The following is a 25,493-nucleotide window of genomic DNA, read 5'->3' as shown; positions in this document are numbered from 1 at the left end:
AATTTTGGCACATATGAATAATTTGGACTCAAAGGCTGTAATTGGCTGAAGTAACTTTTTTAATCTGTTATACTTTTTGGACATCAACCCAGCCCCTCCTACTTCTCAACACTGACAGTACTGCTACTGAAAAGACCCAAACCAACCATTCTTCCTTTATCACCACAAACACAGCCACTGTAAATTATCTTGAGTCAACTGTACATATCCAACCTGCTGCCAGACAGATTCACTAGCCCTCCAAATGTTAATTCTAGTCAACTCACATAGAATGGATTATTATGTGAATAGCCTTCATACACTGTTGATATTTGGCCCCCACAAAGAAGCACCAAGTACTGCATAGCAGCGAGTGGGGAAAGACAATAACTTCCCCCTTAGAGGAACATGGACTCAGAACCTACTAGTGGATTCTGTGGTGGAGGTGGAGCTTTTGAAAGGCTGTATGAACAGAAGGGCTGCAACTAAAGATTATTTTCATTATTGATTAATCTGTCAAATTTTTGTCTTGACTGATCAAGTTCTTTGGTCTATAAAATGTTAGAAAATTGTAAAAAATGTTGATAACTAACTCAAAATGATTAATCTATTATTAAAACACATACATACTTTTTCAACAGTTTACTTTTGTTTTGTAATACATCTCCTCACATAAATCAGCAGCTGAAACTCTCAACAAATGCTATTTATTTCTGGCCAAAACTGCAGTAGCCAGCTGTAGTAAATTGCTGAGACATGATCATACACTTGAGGTTAAGTGATACAGAAAAGGTAGGGTTTGAAGGTATTAAGAGATGGACTAACACACTGCTGGTTTTGGTCTATTCATTTGATTGTTGACAATTAGCATAACGACAGCCTTGTTCATTAAACATGCTAAATCTAGGTAGAGCTCTACAGGAAATACTAAAACCTTCAGTGCTCAGTTTTCTGTGGAAGACCGTCATGTACACATTTTACATATCTGGGGCAAGCACAGTCATTGCTGACTTTCCCTCCTCTATGTTATTGTCTAAAAAAATATACACATTTTTAATTCAGGTTAGGTAGCTAACACTTCTTGGATAGCTATTAGCCAGCTGCTGTCAGAATGCGACAGCATTAACACATCATGTGTCCTTGAGCTTATAGCTTCCTCTGATAGACTTTTAAGTACTGCTCAAACCAGCACTTTGCATTTGAGTGTTGAATCCCCCTATCTGATCACAGACTAGTACATAAGCTACATACAGTGTCGTATGTCATAGTGCTTCAGCGAGAAAATTAATGGAGGTTAATGGCTTTGGAGTGCAATTTAGGGATGATCATGGCTGTTGATAATCTTTGCTTTGCATCAGCAGTCCACAGAGGCGTCTTGAACCTTGACTAATTTCAGACTTGTACATTAGATAAAACTGCTTTCTCTAGTGGTCCATGTTAGCTGTCAGTCCAGTGAGTCCCTGCGTTACTCAGCCCGACTTGGTACTGATAGGATGGATCCCGGATAGCTATAGTGCCTTGTGTGGGATAGGCTGAGAAATCTCTATGAGGCCGGAGCGGTGACCCTGGCTTCTTGTGGTACAGAGGTGGATGGACTGATCTATCTCTGGATCCCGGAACAGCTGGAGAGCAGGATGAAGAGGAGGATGAAGGGGATATGACGGGTAGACCTCGCTGGGCCGTAGCTGAGTTGTAGGGCCCCAAGTCAGCCTGTGGTCGTGACGCCATGGATGATGTGGGGTGTGGTACAACCGGCGCGATGGTGGCCGCATTGGTGAAGTGAGCAGTAAAGGGCTGGTACGAGACCCCCTCCACACTGTAGCGAGGGTAGGGCTGCATTGTCGCCCACATGTTGCAATTTATTGAAGAGGGGTTGGTCAGGTCATCTGTGTCCCCAGCCCCAGATTCAGATTCTGTTTCCATACTACCGTACATACAAGCTTCTCTAGAGGTGATTGCCTCAGTGCAGTATGGATGAGACAGTAACGGCGAGTCATAAGAGGCAGCTGAACGAAAGTAATGCTCCTCTGAGACTGCAGATGATGTCTCCAGATATGGCCGCTTACATCCAAGCTCTAGGTGTCGGGCATTATCTGCAAAAGGATAAAGTTAACGGCATTGTTGTTTTGTTTTTTTAAACCAAGGAGTACTTGATGCGCACCTCTGATTCTGTGCAATGGCTGAAAGAACACCGGCTAAGGACATACCTCGGTGTTTGAAGCAGTGGTACAGAAGACTGGGATCTCTGCTCTGAGGAAAGGGGTTCGAGATAGGATCTTGGGAGTCAGTGTTAGACAAAGGAACCCCAGTCTCGTACTGATAAGAGGACAGGACTTGAGGGTGCCCTGTGAGAACTCCTGCTCCGAGCTTCCCTGCTAGGTGACTATGCGTGGAGATGAGCCTCTGGCGAACCATGTTCTTCGAAATCACTGGATATTCTTTCCTATACATCAGAAGCAGCAACAGAAAAGAAAAGGAATCAGTCTGCCATGCCAGTCAGCACAGTCTTTCAATGCCAGGTATCTTTTTTATATCCAGACACAACAAAAAAGCTACGAGAGACTGTGCTAAAGGGTTCTACAGGATCAGTTTTACTTTCCTTATGTGTAAACATACCCCTGTAGTCTTGAAACGCGCAGATCTCCTTCTTCGCTGCCCCGAAATCCTTTGGCAAATGGATTGTTTTCTATCTTTAGTTGAGTGATCTAGGAAAATGATGGTTCATTTAAGACCTCATTTTGATAAAGCAATTAAAGGAACAATGACAATTTTCAACCTCAGGTTCTTCGATGTGAGGGACCACCCATGTAATCCCATGCACACTTTAATAAAAATTAAAAAGTTAAAGTTAAATTTCTTTAAATCTACACCTAGAAGCATTTCCTACACCTTAGTTAGTCATGATTTTCCTTCATAAAGGAAAATTAAGAAAAAATAGAAATAATGCATGAACTTTATTTTTTATATCTGTAGTATTGTTTATTGTTGCTGTACCTTGTGGTTTTGATAAGAGGTTACAGAGATGAAGGCTGTCTCATGAAAGACATGAGTACAGTAGGCAGTGTTCTTGGATCCAAAGGCGTTGTTTTCATCGGCCTTGACTATGTGTAGTCTGGGCTGGTATTTGTGCATAGAATTCAGGATGATCTAGGAAGGGGAAGAGAAGGTATCACATTCCATTTTTAACTTCTTATAGCAACTTTGAACAGCCACTATGTTGTGGTATACATTTGTTTTTCAATACTAGCTTGCAAAGAAAATGACAATGTGTACTAGCCTATGCAAAGTGCCCACTACCCAACTTTGACCTGATTTTCCACTCCCCGACAGCATTTTGACCTCCACGACAAAAGCCCCAGATCAGAAGCAAATCAGGGTTGGCTCAGCGCTCATGTGTCGGCACTCGAGCGTGATGTGTGAAGTTTTTAAAGATGTGAGCAGAGCAGCTTGCTGGTGCCTTGCAGATACTCTAGGTATCTAGCAGGCTAAATATCTGTAGTTGTCGGGACTCCTAAAGCCAATGACAAAACACAGGCTGAGGGGAAACCAGGGGGAGGGGACGCCTTAAACTTTATTGTATGTGCGGCCATAGCCATAACCTGTTGCCCCGGGGTCCAGTGAGAAGGCCGGAGGAGAAGCTGCTGCTTCCGGCTGTGTTGATACAGCCCTCGGACACACAAGGCACCCTTGAGCATCGGTTTCAAACACAGCGGGCTTTCAACCTGAAACCCACCCGAGGTGATACTAGATATCAGAGCAAATGCTCCAGTTTGGAGACAGACACACATCAGGGATCCCACCTGGTGAAGGTTCTTGTAGTTGTGCAAGGAGTGTGAAAACCACAACTTCAAGACTCTTGACATAAAACAGCAAGTTGTGTAGTTTGAACAGTACAGACAACTGATGACTTTGGAAGTCTTGTAGTGAGACCTTAAAGTGTAAATAAATCAAACAGTTAACGTTTTATAGTCCTTGATGCACTAAAAATAAGAGAAGATCTGCTAAATAGCTATGGTATGATCTGGCGGTTTGGGACACTCCACATGATATTGTCCTTGCTCTTTCCAGAGTATCCAGTCAACACTGTGCATTAGGTAGTGAATCACTACTAAATGAAGTAGTTTACAACCAGTGATTCAAATAACACTGAGACTCAGATATGAGTTAATGACCTGGGACATTTTAAAAATTCAACAACACATTAGGTAAGAAGCTATATACAGTGTTGGAAAAAGTTGTGAAAAGGAACCGCGTAATATTCCATATGCCATTACTTATATTAGTTGTAGATGTGTCTGCAGTCCTAAATGCTAAATCAAGCAGATTTAGTATTCAGTATTCACCTGTCATAGTAGGTCATCCGCAGGTAAAATTAGTAACAATAATGAAGGCTCACATGCAAGAAAATGTCTGACTCCTTGGCCTGTTCACCACCCGTCTGACACACCTAAATTCATGTCATAAGATCAAACTATTTGTATGAGTTTGTTTATGACTTTCTTTGATATTATTGATCGTGAAGTAGTTAGCTTGATAGGGTGAATTATGTATTTTAGTACTGTTAGCTAACATGCATACTACACCATGCCTCTAACCATCCATTCCCTGCTGAATTCCTCATTAGAAGTGAGCCTTTGAAGTGCAACATTTAAGATCGGATTAGATGCATTTTTTATTTATAAAACACTTGATCTAGAATCTAAATGTGTTCTGTATTAGTATAACAGGTAGCATGTGCTGAGCGTGCTTAGTGTTTAGGTAGATTGGGTGACTGCCGGTCAGTCTGCTCACCACATCTGAGTGCTGTGTATAGCGAAGCGTTAGCAACAGCAGGGCAGGGTCATCACTAGTCCAGCTCTGTCAGTGCTGATAAGCATCAAGCTCTGCACTTTGGCTCCCCTCCTCATTTGCCAGACACTCTCCCAAGGAGCCTTCTCCTCTAGGGGGCTGTCAAAACCAGGCAAAGGTTGAACAGGGCATAAGGGAGTTAGGCTCAGGTTGAGCACAGAGTGGCCCGTGCTCACATGCTCCTGTTGCTGAGGCAGACCGAGGGACATATATAAGCTATTAGCTGGTTCAAAAGAGGCTCTGTGTTGACCTTTGTCCACTCTGCTATCTGGCGGCTGTTTTAAGGGTGATACTGTACCCCTGGGCAACTGTCTGAATGTAGTGAAGCCTTCCTCAGGTCAGTGAAGAGCTAAAGAGGGTATTTGCTTTCATCTTCTCTGATAAAAAAACATTCAGGCATGAGTATTGCTTCAACTGATATGTGCTTGTGATGAGTTGAGGAAAATAAGTATTATTTTATTACCATAGCATGTAATGACCCAACCCTATTGCCAGAAAATAATGTCAAAATTGGATGATTATGTCTAGTGTTAACAATTTAAAAATGGTTTCTTTCTCTGAATGGCAACTACAGTATGGTTAGAGGAAAAATGGCATGTCATGTCATGTCATGTCAAGGTTATGGCAAATAAGTGAAGGTATGGTTAAAGTGGGGCTGGAGTTATGCGAATAAAACTCTTAGTTAAGGTTATGGTTAATAAAAAGGTGACTATCAACTTAAGGTCTGTGATGGAATGGAAATTCCAGTCTACACATCCATCCACCAGCCTACCCACCCTTACTTTCTACATTCCCACATAAAAGGCATAATACTTCCTGCATTGGTAATGACTGTTGGCATGGGCATGAATGGTGAATGGCGGTATTGTTCAATATGAGCGTCATTCTTTGGGATACTGGGCTGAATAACCATAGTACATGATCATTCTATATTTGGACATCAATAGACTGTACCACCCCATCACTAGTGTGTGAAATGAATCAGCTCTGTTAAAGTGGAGCTTCCTCTGAATTTTGTGTGGTTAACAGTAGCAAATCTATCCCAGGTCACTAACATCTATATGTTATCAGTAAACAGAAGATAGTTTATATTGCTGATGCTGAGCATGTCCATTGTCAAGACAGGTTGATGGTGGGTGATGGATTTGGTGCAATATGGAGAAGAATGACAGTCACCGATGTAAATTAACTTGGGAATAGAAGTCTCTATTCCTGTACTATAGGCAGTAGAACACTGATTCTACAGCGTGCCAACCTAGTATTCTACAGTCGGGCTGAATTTTTTCAGTAATGTGTATAATTAGTACTGGACAGGAGTTCCTTCACTCCACTGTGAGAAGCCCCGGCTGACTACACACCTCCAGGTCTGGGCGTCATCTGGGCTTTTCCTGGGCTCAAACTTGCTCTGTCCTCATTACTCGCCCTTATCACTAGCCAGGCACTCAACTCAATCTGACAGCAGGCCCAGCCACTGATCTGAGAGGTTATGAACCTAATGAGCCCGCCCATTGATGGGATGGCTTCAGACAAGCTATCCCAGAGTCCCCCTGGGGAGCGCTGCCACAGTCACACTCTTCACATCCCTCTGCAGCCCCTGCCTCCTCACTTTTTTAATCCTTCCTTTTAGAAAGCTGCCTGTGAATAACACCTTCACCTTTTGCTGTTTGCATATCAACTAAATCTTTCATATCAGCTGTATGATTCCCTGCAAGGTTTATGCCTTGTTTTTGGATGGGGCCTTGGGAATGATGATGGGATGAATTTTAGAATTAAATGTTTCACATGATTTTTCATAACAGTATAGTACAGGACAGATCACCATCACTTCACTTATCATGCGAACACTTGAAAAGACCTTCATCTTAAATAGGACTTGATCTGCTCTCGTCTTTTTCTTGTTTTTAGCCATGCCAGAAGTGGTGATTGATATGTTAGTCTCCCACTCTCCCCCATCCATCATTAAAATTATAAGTGTAGAACCCCCCCACGTTTACCACATTTTCACTGCTACCTTGCAGATTCTCATATAGCACTCACACACATACACATGAACGCACCACTAACATCAGCTGTCATTCAGTGATGCCTGGATTCCAGGTAGCTGAGTTGAGGTGGGTCAAACACTGTCACCATAAAATGTTCAAGAAATTGTTAAACCAAAAATCAAAGCTTGGCATTCAACTACCTGTTCATATTTCGTTTGCCTTGAATAGCCTTCTTGTTTTGTTACAAAGTCTCTATACTATGACTGACAGCAGCCTTGCTGTTTGAGAAGCGCTTACATAAGCAAAATAGTGAAAAGATGAGGAGGGAGGCTAGTTTTCATGTGATTGTTAATGTAGAGTAGACTGGTCCCTTTTTTTTTTTTTTATGGCTGATGATCTCTTGCTTTGATGTTTGCTCCCCCAGACAACATGGACATGCAGAAGTAAAGTCAGTCACTGGTAGCTGTAGCTGCCATCAAAGTCAGTTATACTATTTAAGTTAATTTAAATCAATAATAAATAATTTAAGTTTAAATAAGGGAATGTATTTGTGTTATTTCCTATGGATGTAATTATGTTTAAAAGGAACTCTTTATTGTAGCGGAACCAATGTTCGCCGTGTCAGTGCTCTCACGTCATTTTGTATTGACACACTTTATCTTCACCATGCTTGAAGTGAGCAGCGGTCAGTCCGGTATGAAAGAAGCATAGCAGATGAAAGGAGAAGAATAAAGTGTCCTTAACTCGGTTTAGTTAAAAAGGTCAATGAGGTATGTTTGTGTATTATCATTGTTTATATTGTGCTTCGTAACTCGCTCTGTGTTACGTGAATTTAATTGTTTGTTTATGTTTGTTTTATTTAGTTCTTATGACATTCGTCGATTTGTGGACATTTTCTTGACAATTCCTCGGCTGATTGCAAGAGAAATAAATGCCTGTGACTTGAGGAACACGCTGTGTCATGATTGACTGAACAGTAGTTACAGTAAGAACTCAACCTGTCTGACGTGAGGTGAAAAGACGATGTGTGCGCCCGCCGTGAACGGAGCTGCAAGAAAATAAGACTGTGCACATACCAGTAACTCAAGCAAGCAGCAGGCAGAGTCCAAGAGCATCAGCGTATAACAAGTTATACATTTAAAACAAGTTGAATGTTAAGAGGTCTAGCTTATCAATTGCTTATAAGGGACTCTATAAGAGCCAAGTTTTCTGGTGTTATGTACATGAAAACAAGCAAGTCATTTCTGATTTCATCATATTTGTTTATTATTTTGCCATTTGAATTTTCTTTGACATTTAAAGAGTCCTTCTTTGGTACATTTAAAGTTAAAAATAAGTGATATAATTCATTGCAATGCAAAAAATTAAATTTACATATTAAAAGGGTTAGGTTAGTTGAAATTTCTACAGCTATACTTACTAACTAGTAATCTTCAAGCTAAGCTAGTCAACTTAACTAGTTTCAGTTACATTTAAAGGGTAACTACATCAATAAATACAAGTAAGGTTAACTCAAACAATTCTGAACATGGCTGTGTATCATGGTAATATTGAAGCTATAGAAGTACAAAAGCAGTCTAAAAATCTTATTGAAGCAAATTTAAACACAATTTCACTACAAGAGAGTGAGGTTGGTGTTGAGAAACAAGCTGCTGTGCAAGAAGGACCAAGAAAAAGTCAGAGAAACCGAACACTGACTGAAAAGGGTCAAGAACGCCAAGACAACAAATCTAAAAAGCTTTTGAACAGTTTCACAACTGCTTACAAGAAATGGAAATCTCTTGTGAGGGAGGCTAAAAGAGCCCAGGACGGATTCCTTCCAATGAGATACTGCAAGACCACATTGCTAAAGTCCACCATGCTTCAACAGATGTAAAACAAGCCTATGAAGACTTGATCTTGCAATGGGATTTGAGCGAAGAGACAGGTAAAGGACAAGATTCTAATAAAGATCAAGCATACTGGGTTGAGACTGGCTCAGTTTTTTTATCTGCAACATACCAGAGATCTAAATGGTAAATGGACTTGTACTTATATAGCGCCTTTCTAGTCATCTGACTACTCAAGGCGCTTCACAGTGTCTGTCACATTCACCCATTCACACAGACATTCACACTGATGGCAGTGGACATCTACATACCATCTAATCTGATCTAACCATTCACACCACATTTACACACCCATGCGCAGCACGGGGAGCAATTCGGGGTTCAGTGTCTTGCCCAAGGATACTTCGACATGTGGACCAGGGGGAGATGGGGATCGAACCACCAATCTCTCGAACAGAGGACGACCCACTCTGCCACCAAGCCACAGCCGCCCATCTAATGTGGACTATCAAGGAGTTAACCTTCAAGTCTGTCCTCTGCAAGGGTACAAGAAGCTTCAGCGGAGTTAGCTGCAACTCAAGCCACTTTGGAAGTTTTACAAGAAATGGAACGTGAGAAACAAGAGCTTGAAGCACTTGAAAATGAGAACAGACAGAGACTTGCATTACAAGAAGCTGAAAATGCTGCAAGGCAAAATGCTTTAGAAGAGAAGCGCATGTGGATAGAGCACTTAAAGACAGTCAGTAGATGAATAATGCAAAGGCAAGACTATTCATCGACTGCAAGTACTGTTAATCCACAAGAAGTAGACTCAGATCAAGAGATATCAGATTTGCTCCACGACTGCAAGCCCAGGCAAGAGTAACCTGAATCTGAATTAAGAAGTCGCCCAGTGCATCATATAACACAGCCTGGTGCACATGTACGACCTGCTGTGTTAACGCAAACTACCACAAGAGAGCAGCCAGCTGTTATCGACCGCCAAGAGCATAGCACTACATCAATGCAAGCCAACTGCCTGTACCAGAGCCTTCTGTCTTCAGTGGAGACCCGCTAAGGTATAAGGACTGGAAGATGTCTTTTCAAACTCCGATAGGAAGGAAACATATTCCAGTGAATGAGAAGGTCTACTTCCTCCGTAAGTTTGTCGGGGGACCTGCAAAGAAAGCCATTAAGAGTTATTTTCTGATAGGCACGGATACAGCTTACCATTCAGCGTGGGACGTCTTGGAAGAAAGATATGGAAGCTCATTCATGATCCGTAAAGCTTTCAGAGATAAGCTCACCTCATGGCCAAAGATAGGACCCAGGGATAGTATTGAACAGACTTTCTTCGAGGCTGTGAAGCAGCAATGTCTGAGATTAAAGGTCTCATTTAGGACTATTAAAGCCCTAATTGACTGTGGTGAAAACCAAAGGATACTTACCAAACTTCCTGATTGGTTGACAGCCAGATGGAACAGATTTGAGATTGATGAAGAAGCTAAGACATTCCCCAGCTTCAGTCAGTTTGTTGAGTTTGTCGCAAAGGAAGCTAAGATAGCCTGTAGTCCTGTGACCTCTCTTTTCATGCTCTGAAATCTAATGATGTTGAAACAGAGACACCAAAGGCCCTAAGCCTTGTAAAGGTGCTAGCAAGCAGCTCTGAAGAAAACTCAGATGTTAAAGGTTGTGTATTTTGTGAGAATTCAAACCATAGCATTCAGCAGATTCATGGACAAGTCAGTTATTAGTGAGTCAAATTTGTGCAAACAAATAAAATGTGTTTTGGACACGTTTCAAAGAACTGTGAAAAAAGGAGTGTCTGCGACACATGCTAAAGGAAGCATCCAACATGCTTACACAAAGATCGACCTAAGGAGGACAGAAAGAAAAAACATTGCGACGAAGAAGGAAAAGACAGTGTGAAACACTCAAAAGAGAAAAAGAGGTCAAAAGAAAGAACAGTCAAAAGAAAAAACCAACTGATGCAACATTGAGTGAGGCAACTTCTCACCGGGTCGTACAAGATATGAAGAGCATCCATTATCTCCTTGGTTATGCCAGTATGGTTATCCACAACAAGTAACCCAGACAGTGATGTTCTCTTATATGCACTTTTTGACAATCAAAGTGATACCACCTTTGTTTTGCAAGAAAAGGCTAATACTCTGGATACACAAAGGGAGCCTGTGCAATTAAAACTCTCAACGCTCACATCCAGAAGTACAGTAATTCCAAGTCAGAAGCAAACTGGGTTGCAAGTAAGTGGCAAAGAAAATCCCTCTCCCAGTAACTTACACAAGAAGATTATTCCTGTCAATCTAAGTCATATTCCCACATCTAAGACAGCAAGAGCATGGCCTCACCTAGAGTACCTTGACGAAGAGATTGCTCCTTTAATTGAATGTGATGTTGGTCTGCTTATAGGTTACAATTGTTCTCAAGCCCTGCTACCAAGAGAGGTTTTGGCTGGCAAAGACAATGAGCCTTTGCCCACAGAACGGACTGAAGTATCGTCAACTATGGTGATGCGTTTGGAAGCAGCCACACAGTCGTGAGACAAGTGACACCTTATCAGCAGTCGCCTGCTAATCTGACAAGTGAAGGCCGATACATAAGTCGAACACAAGTAAAGGAAGTCATCACTCCACCGGATGTGATAAAAGCACTTGAGTCTGACTTCAACAAAAGAGGTGTAGAAGATGCTCACATCTCTCAAGAGGATCTCCGCTTATCCGCCTATCGATAATGGTGGTAGGAATCAGAATTAAGGAAGACGGTCACTTGCCATTTAAAGAAGGTAGGCCGAATCTTCCAGACAATTGGAAATGCGCAGAGCATCGTCTGAAATGTTTGAGAAGAAGATTTGAAAGAAACAATATCATAAGGACTACGTAGCCTTCATGAGTGAAACAATGTCTTGCGGAGAAGCTGAGAAGGTTTCAAAGGAAGTTGTAAATAATAGCCCTGCTTGGTACATCCCGCACCATGGGGTGTACCACCCACAGAAACCAGGGAAGATAAGAGTCGTGTTTGACTGTTCAGGAAAGTTTGAAGGCGTATCATTGAACAACCATCTGCTTACTGGACCAGAGGTGGTTGGTGTTCTCTGTCGGTTTTGCAAGGGTCCTGTAGCAGTGATGTGCGACATTGAACGTATGTTCCATCATTTTCATGTCAGAAAAGAAGACCAGGACTATTTGAGATTCCTCTGGTGGGACGATGGAAACTTTCAAGCCAAGCCAGAAAAAGCAAGACATCAAGAATTGGCCTTGAGTGAGCCACTGGTTGAGAGAGCCCTAGTGGTGCATCTCTTTAGCTCAGTTCCCTTTTTAGAGTGGTGGTGAGTGAACGCCTGCTTTCTAGAAGAGGCATTTTGTCAACGGTAGAGTCTGTTTACGACCCATTCTGCTTCGTAACGCCTTTCATTCTTGTCGGGAAGCAAATTCTCCAGCAGATGTGCTGAGAGTGACCCCAAGAAGGTCACTACAGTACCAAGACTCGAGCTTTCAGCAGCTGTTGTTGTTGTTTGCACCAGTGACTTGCTTGGAGCCAGAAGGAGCCCAGGAAATCTTCTGGACGGACTCAAGAGTCGTACTTGGATATGTCAACAACGAGACCAGAAGATTCCACTTATTTGTGGCAAATCGCATTCAGCGACTCAAGGAAAGCACTGATCCAAGTCAATGGAGATATGTGGCCTCGCATCTCGGGGTTTTAAGTCAAAGAAGCGTATTGCTTCCAACTGGTTCAGAAATTGAAGTTCAAGATCTAGAAGTGTGTAAAGCTTTTGTACACAAGACTTTAACAAAAGAAGATTCACTGCTCGATCGCTTCCTTAAGTTCTCCAGCAGGACAAGGTTAGTCCAAGCCATCGCCAGGCTTGTGCGGTGGGTCAAAGAGCTGAAAGGATTGGTATCCAGAACCAATGAAGCCAGGAGATTGCTGGTCTTATCCTCCACAGCTAAGGATAAGACCAGTAAGTTGCATTGACTGGATCCTTTCTTGGATGAACGGGGCATCCTTAGAGTGGGATGTCGACTTGCTTTACATCCTCACGTCAAGCATCCAGCAGTCGTGCCAAAGTCTAGCCACATATGGACCTTACTGATCAAGTATTATCATCAGCAAGTGCACCACCAAGGGCATTGCATAACAATGAACTACGATCAAATGGTATCTAGATAATTGGATGTAATCATGCTGTGTCGTCCTACATTTACAAATGTGTGAACTGTAGAAAATTCTGACGTTCTACAGAAGAACAGAAATTGTCAGATTTACCTCATGAACACATGGAAACAACTCCACCCTTTACTTATTGTGGGATGGACTGTTTTGATTCATTCTATGTCAAGGAGGGTCGGAGAGAGCTGAAACGCTACGGTTTGCGGTTCACTTGTATGTGTTCTCGTGCTATGCCCATTGAACTACTTGATGACATGACAACAGACGCCTTTATTAATGCACTTCGGACCTTCATCGCTGTACGTGGAAATGTGCGACAACTTTGATCTGACCAAGGAACCAATTTTATTGGTGCGAAACGTGAGTTCCTGGAAGCTGTGAAGGAGATGAAGCAAGAGTACTTCATGCAACTGGGCTGCGAGTTTGTCATGAATCCTCCATCTGCCAGCCATATGGGGGGAGCCTGAGAAAGGCAAATCAGGACAATACGAAGTGTGTTGACATCCATTCTTGATCAGTCCTCCCAAAGACATGACAGCCTTTGAGAACTTATCTGTATGAAGTCATGGCGATCATAAATAGCCGACCTTTAACAGCACATTTATTCAATGATCCAACTGGGCCACAGCCTCTCACGCCCAATCACACCCTGACGATGAAGTCTTCCATAATCCTGCCACCACCGGGAGAGTTTGTGAAAGAAGACCTTTATCTTCGCAAAAGATGGCGAAGAGTGCAATCTTTGGCCAATGAGTTCTGGTCGAGATGGAAAAAAGAGTACCTGATAAACCTGCAATGGAGACATGATGGAACAAGACACATCGGAATGCAAGAGTCAACGATGTAGTGATAATACAAGATGACCTTGCACCACGAAATGAGGGGAAATTGGCCAAGGTCACTGAAGTGTACCCTGGTGAAGATGGATGTGTGAGGTAGCTGCAATTGCTTATCAATGACTCAACTTTGAGTGACCAAGGAATGCGACTCAACAAGCCAGTCTACCTCGTCAGTCCAATCCACAAGACCGTCACCCTGCTTGAAGCTGAGTAATGCAGCCTTTTTGTCTCACTGCCTTTCCTCACACCAAATATCATAAACATTATCTGAATTATTATTTGAATCTTTATCTTTAGTTCATTAGAGAAATCACCAGTGATTTGGTGGGAGTATAGCTGCCATCAAAGTCAGTTATGCTATTTGAGTTCATTTAAATCAATAATATATAATTTAAGTTTAAAAAAGGGAATATATTTGTTTTATTTCATATGGATGTAATTATGTTTAAAAGGAACTGTGACCTTGGCGATCTCCTGACTTTCTCTCAGCGCCACCATGAGGTTGACATTTTAGTGGTTCATTGAGAAGTGTCTAAACTGTTGAGTGGATTACAGTGCAGTTTGACATTCATGGTCTTTGTAAACGGCTGTCCTGACCTTTCATTTAGCTCCATCAACGTATCAAAATTTGTCATGGAATTAACTCAGATGTGTCAATTGCTGAATATTTTAATGGCCATTCTGTAATTTATATTGTTTGTTTGTTTTTACATCATATGTTTTATTTTATTAGATCCTGCCCATGATTCATTGTCTGGATGATAGTCACCAGATGTATTTGAGGGATATAAGGGTGTAGCAACTCATTCCAATCAGTCGTTCCAGACCGTTAACATATTACTCACCAATTTAATTGCTTCAGTCTGGGAACATGGCAACAGCTCTCAAAACAGTTTTAGCCCATTAGGACAGGCTACATGAGTCAGACAGGTTATTAAGTGGTTATTGTGTGAACCAGTGATTTCTAAGTGACATACTTATAAATCTATGAGACCTGTTGACATATTCTCAGATTCTTATCATCAGTTGTTAGAATGATAGCAAAACCAAATACATTCTATAAAAGCATTTTGGAAAAGTCTTGAATTAAATAAAGTACTAATATTCTCTTCAGTTACTCACATGCCCAAAAGGGTCCAGGTGATTGTTTGTTAGCTTGAGCTTCTGAAACGACACCAGCTGCCTCATCCAGTGAGCTCCTGTGGCAGGGGAATCAGGGTGCACGTAGAGTCTGCCTGGCATCGCTGGCTCGGCCTTGCCAGCCACCATCCTAAAAACAGATTGAGAAACGTGCTGAAGCAAACTGTGAAAAGGAACCAAACAAGTAATGTGATGTTGTCTTTCTCCAGCTGTTTTCAAGAGCTAATGCTCTCCAACATTTAGAGGTTATGTCTCTGTTAATATAACATAGCTAATTTAAAATGTCCATTCCTGTTAACACAGGAACCAAGTCCCCTATTCATTAATGCAGCTGCTCATGAGTGCTCTCAATGGCTCACAGTATAAATCCCTTAGATTGGAAGGAGGTGGCCTCTGCTAAAACATCATTACTAATTATGCTTCTCCAAGGCGTCCCTGAGAAACACCAGAACCCACCAGCTGCAGGCCATGCCCCAAGATCAGGAGCAAAGGGCTGTAAAATAACTTATTTTGGGTTCTATTTAGATTTTCCTGGCAAAACATTTTTGTCCACCCATGGACAAGTGGCAGTGCCAGTTCTAATGTCCCACTGATTGATGAAGGTCTGCAATGTCTTTGCTTCCAAATACAGTGGCAAAGGGGAAAAAACTGAGTTCAGTCCAGCAGCTGTTTCTCTTTGACAAGCATCTTGACTGTACCATGAAGTAAGGAGCTGTAACCAGTGATGATCTGCTGTAATACTTAGGTGATCAGACCATGACAGGCTTAGGTGTTCTGCTCTTATATAATAATTGAAATACGACCGTCCACCATGATTTTGTGTGGCAATTTTGTCCCTTCCCTTTCTGAGGATTTTAGTAAAAGCTGTGCGTCTTGGGTGAGTAGAGGATGGATATCAGAGGAACCAAGTGCTTCTTTTAAGAGGATATTATTTTCCCAATATAGGCATGACTGAAGCAGCAAGTACACATAATGACCCTCCATCCCCCCTTTCTCATGGAAAGAAAGGGAGTAGAACATTGGTATCATGGTTTGGCCCTTTTTAGTGACCTTTTGGTTTACTAACTACGGCCCTTCTCACTTATACCATTCGTACCGTGCCCAAGCACGATTCACGGCTGAAGTCTAGTTTGTTTGACCAGTGTGAGTACAACTGTTCTGTGCTTAACTTCCCAGCCTCAGCCCGGTTGAGAGAGGTAGTCTGGATTGCACATGTAAGAGCACAAGCATGTGCATGTGTACGAGTACGAGCACAAGGATTGATGGCGGTGCTGAGACTATTTATATATGACTGTTCCTCGCAACAGACATTTAAAAAGATGCCGCCAAAGGGTTCGGTGGTCTGATGCAGAGGTGGGATGTTTACTGCAGACTTGGTCAGATGAAAATATTCATAAACAGTTGGACAAAACTTAAACTCTGAGGGGTGATGACGTATAAGCAAAAAGGTGTTGTGATGAGACCCAGATCTTTTGAAGGAATGTAAGTGAAGGCAGTGACTGGGCTGCAGGGGAAGAGGGAAAGGGGACTATCACGCTGAAGCACGGCTCGGCAAAGTGTGAATGAGCCCAAAGGGCCAGGCCCTGGTCAACCTGTTAGGGGCCTGAAAGCAAATATTTACAGTTGGTTTCCTATTGTGTAAAATATAAATTAAAAATAATGATGGTCTTAAAACTAGATTTGACATGTCTACAAATGAGTACCATGCCATTACTGTAATAAAGGTTTTATAAAGTTGTCATGCATTCAATACAGGACCCCTCTTATCTGATATTATATTAGAGAAGACTTTGTAATGTCACAGCAACACAGCAATATCTAACATAAATTAAGCTACCGGTCACACCAGACGTAGTAGGCAACCTTAAGCAAGGCTTATTTATGGCTTTGCACTTCCAAACTTACCACTTGTTATCACAGAACTTGTATCGATGGTCATCAGCTGGGACAATGTCAATAAGCAGGATGTATTTGGTTTTGGGGTTCATCCCAGTCACTTTAACTTTGTAGCTGGGAAACATTCTCCTGTTGAAGAATATAAAGAAAAATGCTCTTATTTGGCTTTCATATGAAGGCGATGCAATAATCAATTTAACAATTAGATTAAATAGCTTCAGCATCAAAATGTATTACTCTCAAACAGAAATCACTGTGGTTCTAACCAATACATGATCGTCAGTGACAATAAAAACGAACTGCCTTTTCATATACACCAATTTCTGGGATTAATGAAACCTGCTTTCACCAAATGTCTGTATTTTGCACTCTGCAAAGATTGTCTTCTTAAAAAAAGGATTCAACGGGCTATTAAAAACAGTTGTGTGTGTGCAAGATAAGTGAAGTATCGTCTCAAAGAGTGCAAATGAAGATCTGATTAGCTCACTGACTGCAGCTCAGTGATGTAGAAAGAATGTCTTTTTGAGGGATTGGATGAGAAAGGACTCACAGATATCATGGGACTGAGAGAAGAGTAGGTTGAGAGGCTGCCTCACCCTGAACGTTAAGTGGATGAAACCTACTTCTACACAGATAACCCCACTAAGCACACTTGCCAAACCTTCCAGGATAATTTTCTTGATGTTATCAGTACTGTCAAAATCTGGCATTTTCTGGCCTGGTAATGGTTTGTCTCCTTGCAGGCATTTATTTGGGAGATGACTGAAATCACCTCATACTTGTGATACTGAGACGCCATAAAAAGTATGGGAACACGCTCTATCTTTCATCTTTTAAATGCCGCCAGACTAAAAGAAAGAATATGTTAATATACCACTCAAAGCCATAAAACACATGAAGGGAGCTACCTTTGCCGACCTCTTCTGGGAAACCAAAAACTTTTTCATCCCATCTGCGGCAAAGGAAATTTCAGCACAGGCTCTGCTCCCCTTATAAAGCCCTAAGTGGTTTTTAATGGCACCCAAGATCGGACAACAGTTTAGACAGTCGACTCGTCATTGCTCAAGAGGCTACGGTCAAAAAGGCCTGCAGTTTATCTTTGGGTGATGCCAATGGCAACATGCTCAAACATTGGAAGACGCTCATGAAAGCCTTGCATCATTTCTGGGAAAATGGCGCAGCATCAAAACCTCTATCTACATACTTGCTGTTCCGATTGGTTCAAATGCCCACCTTCAAAGGCTCAAAGTGCCTGACACCATCTGATCATGTTACTGTAAATACTCCCTGACGTAAGATAGAGACAGAGGAGGGGGGCTGGGGGCAGGTCATTTAAATCTCTCTCCCAGGCTTCAAATCCAATCAGTCTGACAGATCAGTCCCGGTATCATCCTCACTGAAAGACGTGTTAATCTTAGAGGAACATTCAAAACAGACCTCTTCTCATTTCTGGCTCCAACCCACAGCAGACGGACGCCTGTGTCAACACATGTGGCCCTCAGATTTGTGTAATATGGCCGTAACTACCTAGTGAAGGGCTCTACTGCTGCTGCTCACACTTCAACTGTGGAAGTGAGTCTGTAGATGACAGATAAAGCGGATGCACCGTAATCTCATGGACAAATGAACATTGTTGTATCATAATGTGTCTTAGTTCTGTCGAGATACTAATTTAGCTTGGTCCTAGAATCACATATGCTCCTAATGTCTAAGTATGCTTCAAACAAACTAGATCAGCTGGCCATGTGTTAGGCAAAAGTGTTTATACCTGTTCAGAACAGCCACTTAAAGTCACGGTGAGAGCCAGTTGCAATAAATTGTACCTTACCGGCTTTTACACCTCCACACACCGGGCCAGTTGCAGAGTAATGGGGGAGGGTTGTGGGATTATGTATCGGGAAGTTACAAAAATGGCTGAACAGCTTCTCAGTTCCTCTATGAGAAATGTGTTTCCAGACACTGTTGGGCGATGAAGCAGGCTCTATGTTTGAAGCATAGTGCTAGGCCTTTAAAAATCTATTTTAACCCAGTGTATTGAGTATCTAAATATTTCATCTGAATTGTATGACTTTTGTATTAGAACCTACTGTATATATCTTAACCATCTTAATTTTTGCACAGTTTATTATTATTGCTGCCAGAAGTGGGAGAATGGGGAAAGTGCTTTTTAATTTTTGGTGAAAATTAGTAGAACTGTCGCTTTTTCAAAAAAAAAGAAAATCTGCTGAATAGAACAACATACTGTGTGCGGGTATGGGAATATAACATACATTGTGATTTATGTATATTGTCCACCCTTATTGTAGCGTGTGTGTAACTGTTCTCAGGCAAAGTGGCTTTTATTCTAGTCCTGTCACTGAGCTGTGTGTCTGTCTGTAATCGTATATACATGTGATGAAACTTGGTGTTGCAACTCTAGACAACTGATTTTCAAAGGCAGACAACATGAAGGCATACATATACATACGCTGGTGTGACTAAGTGAGTGAGTTTAAGAGGAGCATGAGAAATGGAAGTCGGAGAGTGTGTGTATGATATCAGTGTCAGCGGGTGTGTGTGTGTTTCTGTGCCCAGCCAGCTGTTTCTCTTAACAATCCCACATGTTTAGGCCCTCCAGTGATCCATTCCCTCTCTGGGAATCTCCAGTACCACGGCAAGATCAAAAGGAGAGTTGGGGGGTGGGGGGTGGATGATGAAGCGCTACAACCTAGTAGACTCGGCCTATTGTGGGCGCCGGATTCCTCTTATCAACTTGCCGCTGCTCTCTTGACGGGCTGTGTACAAAGAGGGAGAGTGAGGGAAGAGCTGCACTGGGTGCTTTGAAGAGGGAGGATTACGCCTGGACAATGACACTCACAATAACAAGTCTACTAGTCTCAGTTAGGTGCTGCATGGGAATGGAGCGAGTTTCATCTCGGAGTGTTGGGAAAACGTTGGATCCTTTGTATGACGGCCTGGCTCTGCATCTGGTCCTCCTCTGCTACCACTTCTGCACCAACCTTCCTCACACGTTAGAGCGTTGGCTCCCAAACTCTCTTTAAACTAGGACACAGCTTTATTAAGATTGTTTTCGTTTTAACAAATGTGTTGATGTAGGTTTTTTCTTTATTTGATTTTTTTGCAGCATATAAATTGCCCAGTGTATAACATTGTTTCATGACCTAATATATGTATTTACACAACCTGTACTGTAATTATCAGAAATATAATGTTATGTGTCTTGGGGTAGTATGGCTACCTCAAGTAATACAAAGTTCTTAGGAATGCTATGTATTGTTTGCTGCAATGCAGCAGACGTGGACTTGAGACTTGGTGACTTGAACTTGAGTCCACTCAAGACACTGTTTTGATGACTTGCAAGTTAACTTGACAGGAAACAAAAGACTTGAGACTTGACTTGAGACATGATGAGACAGTTGGAATATTAGAAATATTCCACGTTGGCCATGATGACATTACAAGTGTCTGTGTAATGTTCCCTGGTGTGTGTGAGGGCAGATGTTAGCTAACGTTAGCCAGATACAATCTGTTTCTTAACAACTCTGTACCTAGCTAATGTTAGTCTGATAACGATTGATATCACTAATGAACCCCATCGCTAGGATAAAACATTTGTATTTTGATTGAGAAGATATTAAGAGATAAATAAGCTTAAGTATTAGTTGTTTGATGGCTGTCAGTATTTCACTTTTTTATGAGAAAAAATAAAACAATAAAAAAGCTTTTATAAAGTTACTTGATTTTTGTTTAGTAACATTTATTTGCTGAATATCAATAATATCAAATCAAATTCAGTTAATTGTCATACTGTTTGAACTAGTTAGATAAGTTGGCGTACCTATTAGACAGGTAGGCCTTCTCTCTTTATAAAGACGATACTGCAGGTGAGTGACTTGACTTAACTAAGGACTCACCTAGATTAGAGATAAACTATGGCTCAACTTGACTTGTCCATGAAAAAATGACTTGGGACTTACTTGAGACTTGGACCAAATGACTTGAATCACATATCTGCCATCCAGTTTTATTTTGTTTTGGATTGAAATCAAAATGTGTGGTTGATTCTAGCTCTACAGTGACAAATATTTCCATTCCTCCCTCTGACATTTACTGCTTCTGACGACTGCGCACCTGGAAAACTCACAGGCAGGCAAGTCTGTTGTGTCACTATGGCAACTCGCAAGCGCAGACACCAATGTTAGCTGAGTCATAACCACGTAATTTAACAGGGTTTTTAATATGGCGATTATAATCAATTTTTCTGTTTCAAAGCAAATATCCGAATGTCGTTAATATTAATGCCACTTTGTTTTGTGTACACTGATACTTTATTAAAAATGAATGGAAATGAGAAAAACATGGCAACAACTTTGGGAACAAAAAATCATTCAATCTCCACTAACATGGAAACACAACGTAGAGTTTGCCTTTAGATTATTACCATCCAAAGATATCCTGGTGCTATTGAGAGCTTCATTTTTTTCATGGCAATGATTAAAGTAGAATCTTCTTTGATTTATTAGCTTCATCAATTTGTGACCAAACATTTTTCATACATAGTTCCCGCTTCAACATACTTTTTAAGTGTAGGGAACAAACATGTACACATTTGTTGTGCCCAGATTCTAATTTTTAATACTGATAACCTACATTTTATTTGGTTTTGAAGAACTGTTTATCTAATTATTTTTAATTTACTGTGTGACAGGAAGTGCACCTTACAATCTCTTAGAAGTCTGTTTGTTCTGACTTTTGATGTTGTTTTTTTCTTGTTCAAATACTTTAAAACACATACCACATGCACAAAGTTCAGCCGCATTTTAGTTCCATTGCTCTATTGTGTTTTCACTCTTGACCTTTGACCTTTCAGTTCCACATAGAACAGCATAGTCATTCACCATCTTCTGCTCTATCATACACTGAAGACTCATTTTAAGAGATGCTCTGCATCAGCTTCTTGGTTGTTTTTATGTTATGTGTCTTATTGTATTTTTACTGAAGATACTGAATATACCACATTGTGATTGCTAGCCACAGCTGCAGTGGAATGTACAGGAAAACTGGTTCAGAGTTTAAACATTTTTGAATAGCTTCTAAGTATTACCATGTTTTCTAAACCCCTGCTTTTTGGCACTTATGTTGGGGTGATAAGTCCTAAGAGATTACAAAATAAATTATAAAAGCTCCAAAATTATTGACAGGATAGGAAAGAGGATACTTTTCTACCACACAAAATAATTTCTTCTGACTTTAATCTAACCTTTGCTTTTTTCTTGTAAAATACTAGATATGTTTACTTACAGGCCTTTACAATGATTTGCATGAGACAATCTAAAAAGGAACAAAATCACTGGTTGAACTGCATATAACTAAAAGACAAATCCAACCAATGGTGAAGTGGAGCAAATGGACATTGCTTTGTTTTAAATTGTCACAGGCCAAAAAGGCTGGAAACAACAGAGTCTTTCTCTAGCAGTGTTGTTGCATCCCAAAATCTAAGAAGATTAGCTGTTGAGTAAAATGTTTTAACCAATGGGGTGATGGACAGAAATAAAGTCTTGGTCTAACCTGCTGTCTCTGCTCTGCTGCTTGTTGACTCTGAGCTGCAATGTGCAATTGGCACTGTTCACACTGAAGGCTGTTTAAAACTGACCAATGCAATACCAGGCAAATTGTTGAGTATTGTGATATTATATGAGATGTGAGACAAAGGAACATAAGTATGTGCAGTGGGACGCCTGTTCCGCCTGTTTTTTTCCCCTGTTTTGTCTGTTTTCAGATATTTCACTCCCTTATCAAGCAGAATGCAACTTTATATTGCTCTTTGTCATATATTGTCATGATTGTCTGTCTGTTAAATAATTTAGCTTCTGTTTAATGATTAAATATCTGACACTGATTACTAGATCACCCTGTCAAGATTGATGTCATAGATTTGAGCAAATTAAACACAGATTAGACTTTCAAAAGTTATCAATGATTACTAAAATTGAGATACTCTCATTTGGATTATTATTTTTTATTTTCAGCACCATGATAAATATTTCATACATTTTTGGAGAATCAATGGAAATAACTTTCATTTTACTGCATAACATTCATATATAGGCTCCAGGATACTATGACATGAAAATGAATAGAATGCTCTGCTCAGATGTCAGACTTATTACAGTGTTATACTCTTATGTACTGAGCTACTACAACATTCAGATTTCAACGTGACTAACTGTCTTCTGCTATGATAACATGGTGAGCTGCTCTACCATGCACTATTCATAACATACTAATAATAATTCAGTCTGGTGTTGATATCATTTCGTGTGAATTCATTATCCGAGCTGATGCTTCTGAAGGAGGCCGGTTTTGTGTGACCTTCAGCATGTCTGCTGCAGACTGACAGTAGGTAAACCCAGACAGGTTTCCCAGCACAGCTGCACAGCTAACCCGCAGCACAGCCCTTCAAAGGGCTTTAAGGATTCAGAGCCCACTTTATCAGCTGGACAAGGGAAAGCCCATCTCTTACGGTTATGCAGCATTAAAGAAAAAATGTGGTGACCTTTTACATTTTTGACTGGAAAAAAACCCCATCCCATGAGGGATGAGAGGCAGAGGTCGATTTGAGAGTGTACCCATTCTCTGGTTAATGTCCAAAGGCCTCACTATCTAATCCTCAGGTTGCATTAAATCCAACAAGCTGAGCAGTCATTTGTGTTTTCAATTATGTAGTCACTGCTGCGGGAAATTTCTGCCTCTTCCTTAAAGACAAAGTTATAACTGCTATATGTTACTATTAGCAGTCTGGACAGATGGTCGCAGAGAGTATGATAATCATTTTGCGTAATGAATCCATCACTTAGATATCACTTTCTTCGTAATGTTCCACAAACTTAAAAAGAATATCAGCAGCTTTCATATCTAATGTGATTCACAACATATACAACATTTGAGTAAATTTAGAGTTTACATTTAGAGTTCAAAGATGGGTGTGGTCCAAGTAGGGCTGGGTGATAATTCAATATAATTTACAGTTTTAAATCATATATCGAGATATTGTGATACTCCATTATATCGCCTTAATTGATAGTAACAAGTACATTCTAACAAATCATATTCATTATTAACAGCTGTGGAAAGTAACTAAGTACATTTTCTCAAGTACTGTACCTAATTATAATGCTGAAGTTTTTTTTCTTTACTTGAATATTTTAATTTTCTGCTACTTTATATTAATACTCCCTTAAACGTCTGGGGGATTTTTAAAAATATTTTCCTCCACTACATTTGTCTGACTATAGTTCCTTCACATATAAAGGTTTCCATACAAAATCTATGATCAACTTATGAATTGATCCCTTGTTATATATTAAAATACCCAACAGTACATGAAATCCTCAGCATTAATATTTTCTTTGTATGTTATTACATCAACAAAATATTTGTTTGATTAATAAAATATATAATGGTAGAATACACATTGTGAATGGGACACATGAAGTAAATGTTACTCATACTTCTGTACTTTCATTTAGAATTTAAAATACAGGACTTTTACTCTAAAAAGTGTTTTTTACAGTGTGGTGTTGCTGAGTGTAAAATATCTGAATACTCCTTGCACACACACACACACACACACACACACACACACACATTTCTATTACAATTGTTTGTTTGGTGATGGATTGGAAACATGTTTACATTAAGAATAAAAGCATCGTGACTCATTTGTAACCTAAATGGAATGATTTTTCCATCTTTAGGTCTGGACTGGACTGTGACTGCCCGAAGCAAAGGCGAACTAATGTATTCGTATTCAGAGAGCATGACTCATATTTGCATAACTGTGAAATTGAAATGACTAGTTTGACACCATTTGCTCTGGCAGTGTTAATTTAAACTAAGAATCTCTCGTGGTCAGCTATGAGCATTCTATCAATCTGTCAATCCTTTCCGTGTCCGGGCAGGGTGAAGTTTCTACTCCTATAGGTATGGTGTGTTTGCTGCTTTACTAACCTGCCTGCCTTAGTAATGATCATCTCTGTTCCAGCCTCATGGAACTTCTTCCACAGCTCCCTCTCATGAAGAACAACCTTAATATTCTCAATGTTCTGAAAGAGAGAAATCATTGTTACACTCACACACACACACACACACACACACACACACACACACACACACACACACACACACACAATCACCCACATACTCTCACACACACAAAACATACACTCACACACACTTTTACAGTGACTAGTTGTAAACAATGGGGGGGTGAAATCCATTTTAAGGATTGTGCCTTACTAACTGAGCCCCCCATCATGGAAAAAAAAATTCTGCATCTGGAGGAAAGTCTTTCATTTGTTATGACCGCAAAGAGATTCATCCAAGTACAGTAAATTAAGTTAGGTTTAGGTTGGTACGTTGTACGTGTACGTCTTTGCGTACCTGGTCTGGATCACTGGAGCTTGGAATGGTGGGGTCTGTGGACAGGGCCAGTCGTGACTGGTCTGGAAGAAGATCCGTCTCCCCGCCTGTCTGGACCCGGCTCAGACATTCATCCGTCACAGCGGAAAGCTTCTCCTGCAGCATCTCTGCAGGATTACACAAATATTTGGCTGTCAGAGCAGTACGCAGCTGTGAACGCGCAGACATGTCCGCGTGACATTAGTCTTGACATGTGACACTTTTCAGATGCTTAATTCCAACTCTCCAATGCCATTAATACACGTTATGAATCCCATACTAACACATATAAATCCTATACTATCGGAGTAATTGTAAAAATGCACCATTGGTCAGTGCCGTCAAGT

The 25,493-nt window shown here is 40.8% G+C and overlaps 1 protein-coding gene across 1 annotated transcript; it reads right to left on the bottom strand.

The window, feature by feature from the left end:
- Window positions 1-1,416: 1,416 nt before the first annotated feature.
- Window positions 1,417-25,272, bottom strand: tbx4 (T-box transcription factor 4; the record flags this gene model as incomplete). The annotated part of the gene is made up of 8 exons (XM_083914063.1): window positions 1,417-2,072; window positions 2,187-2,422; window positions 2,596-2,684; window positions 2,974-3,126; window positions 14,773-14,920; window positions 16,696-16,815; window positions 24,697-24,791; window positions 25,129-25,272. 8 exons carry the CDS (start codon window positions 25,270-25,272, stop codon window positions 1,417-1,419), a joined length of 1,641 nt encoding a protein of 546 aa, XP_083770189.1.
- Between the last annotated feature and the right edge of the window lie 221 nt (window positions 25,273-25,493).

This window comes from Echiichthys vipera (genome assembly GCF_963691815.1).
Source record: "Echiichthys vipera genome assembly, chromosome: 5".
Classification (NCBI taxonomy): Eukaryota; Metazoa; Chordata; class Actinopteri; order Perciformes; family Trachinidae; genus Echiichthys; species Echiichthys vipera.
This window is presented reverse-complemented; position numbering and strand designations above follow the sequence as displayed.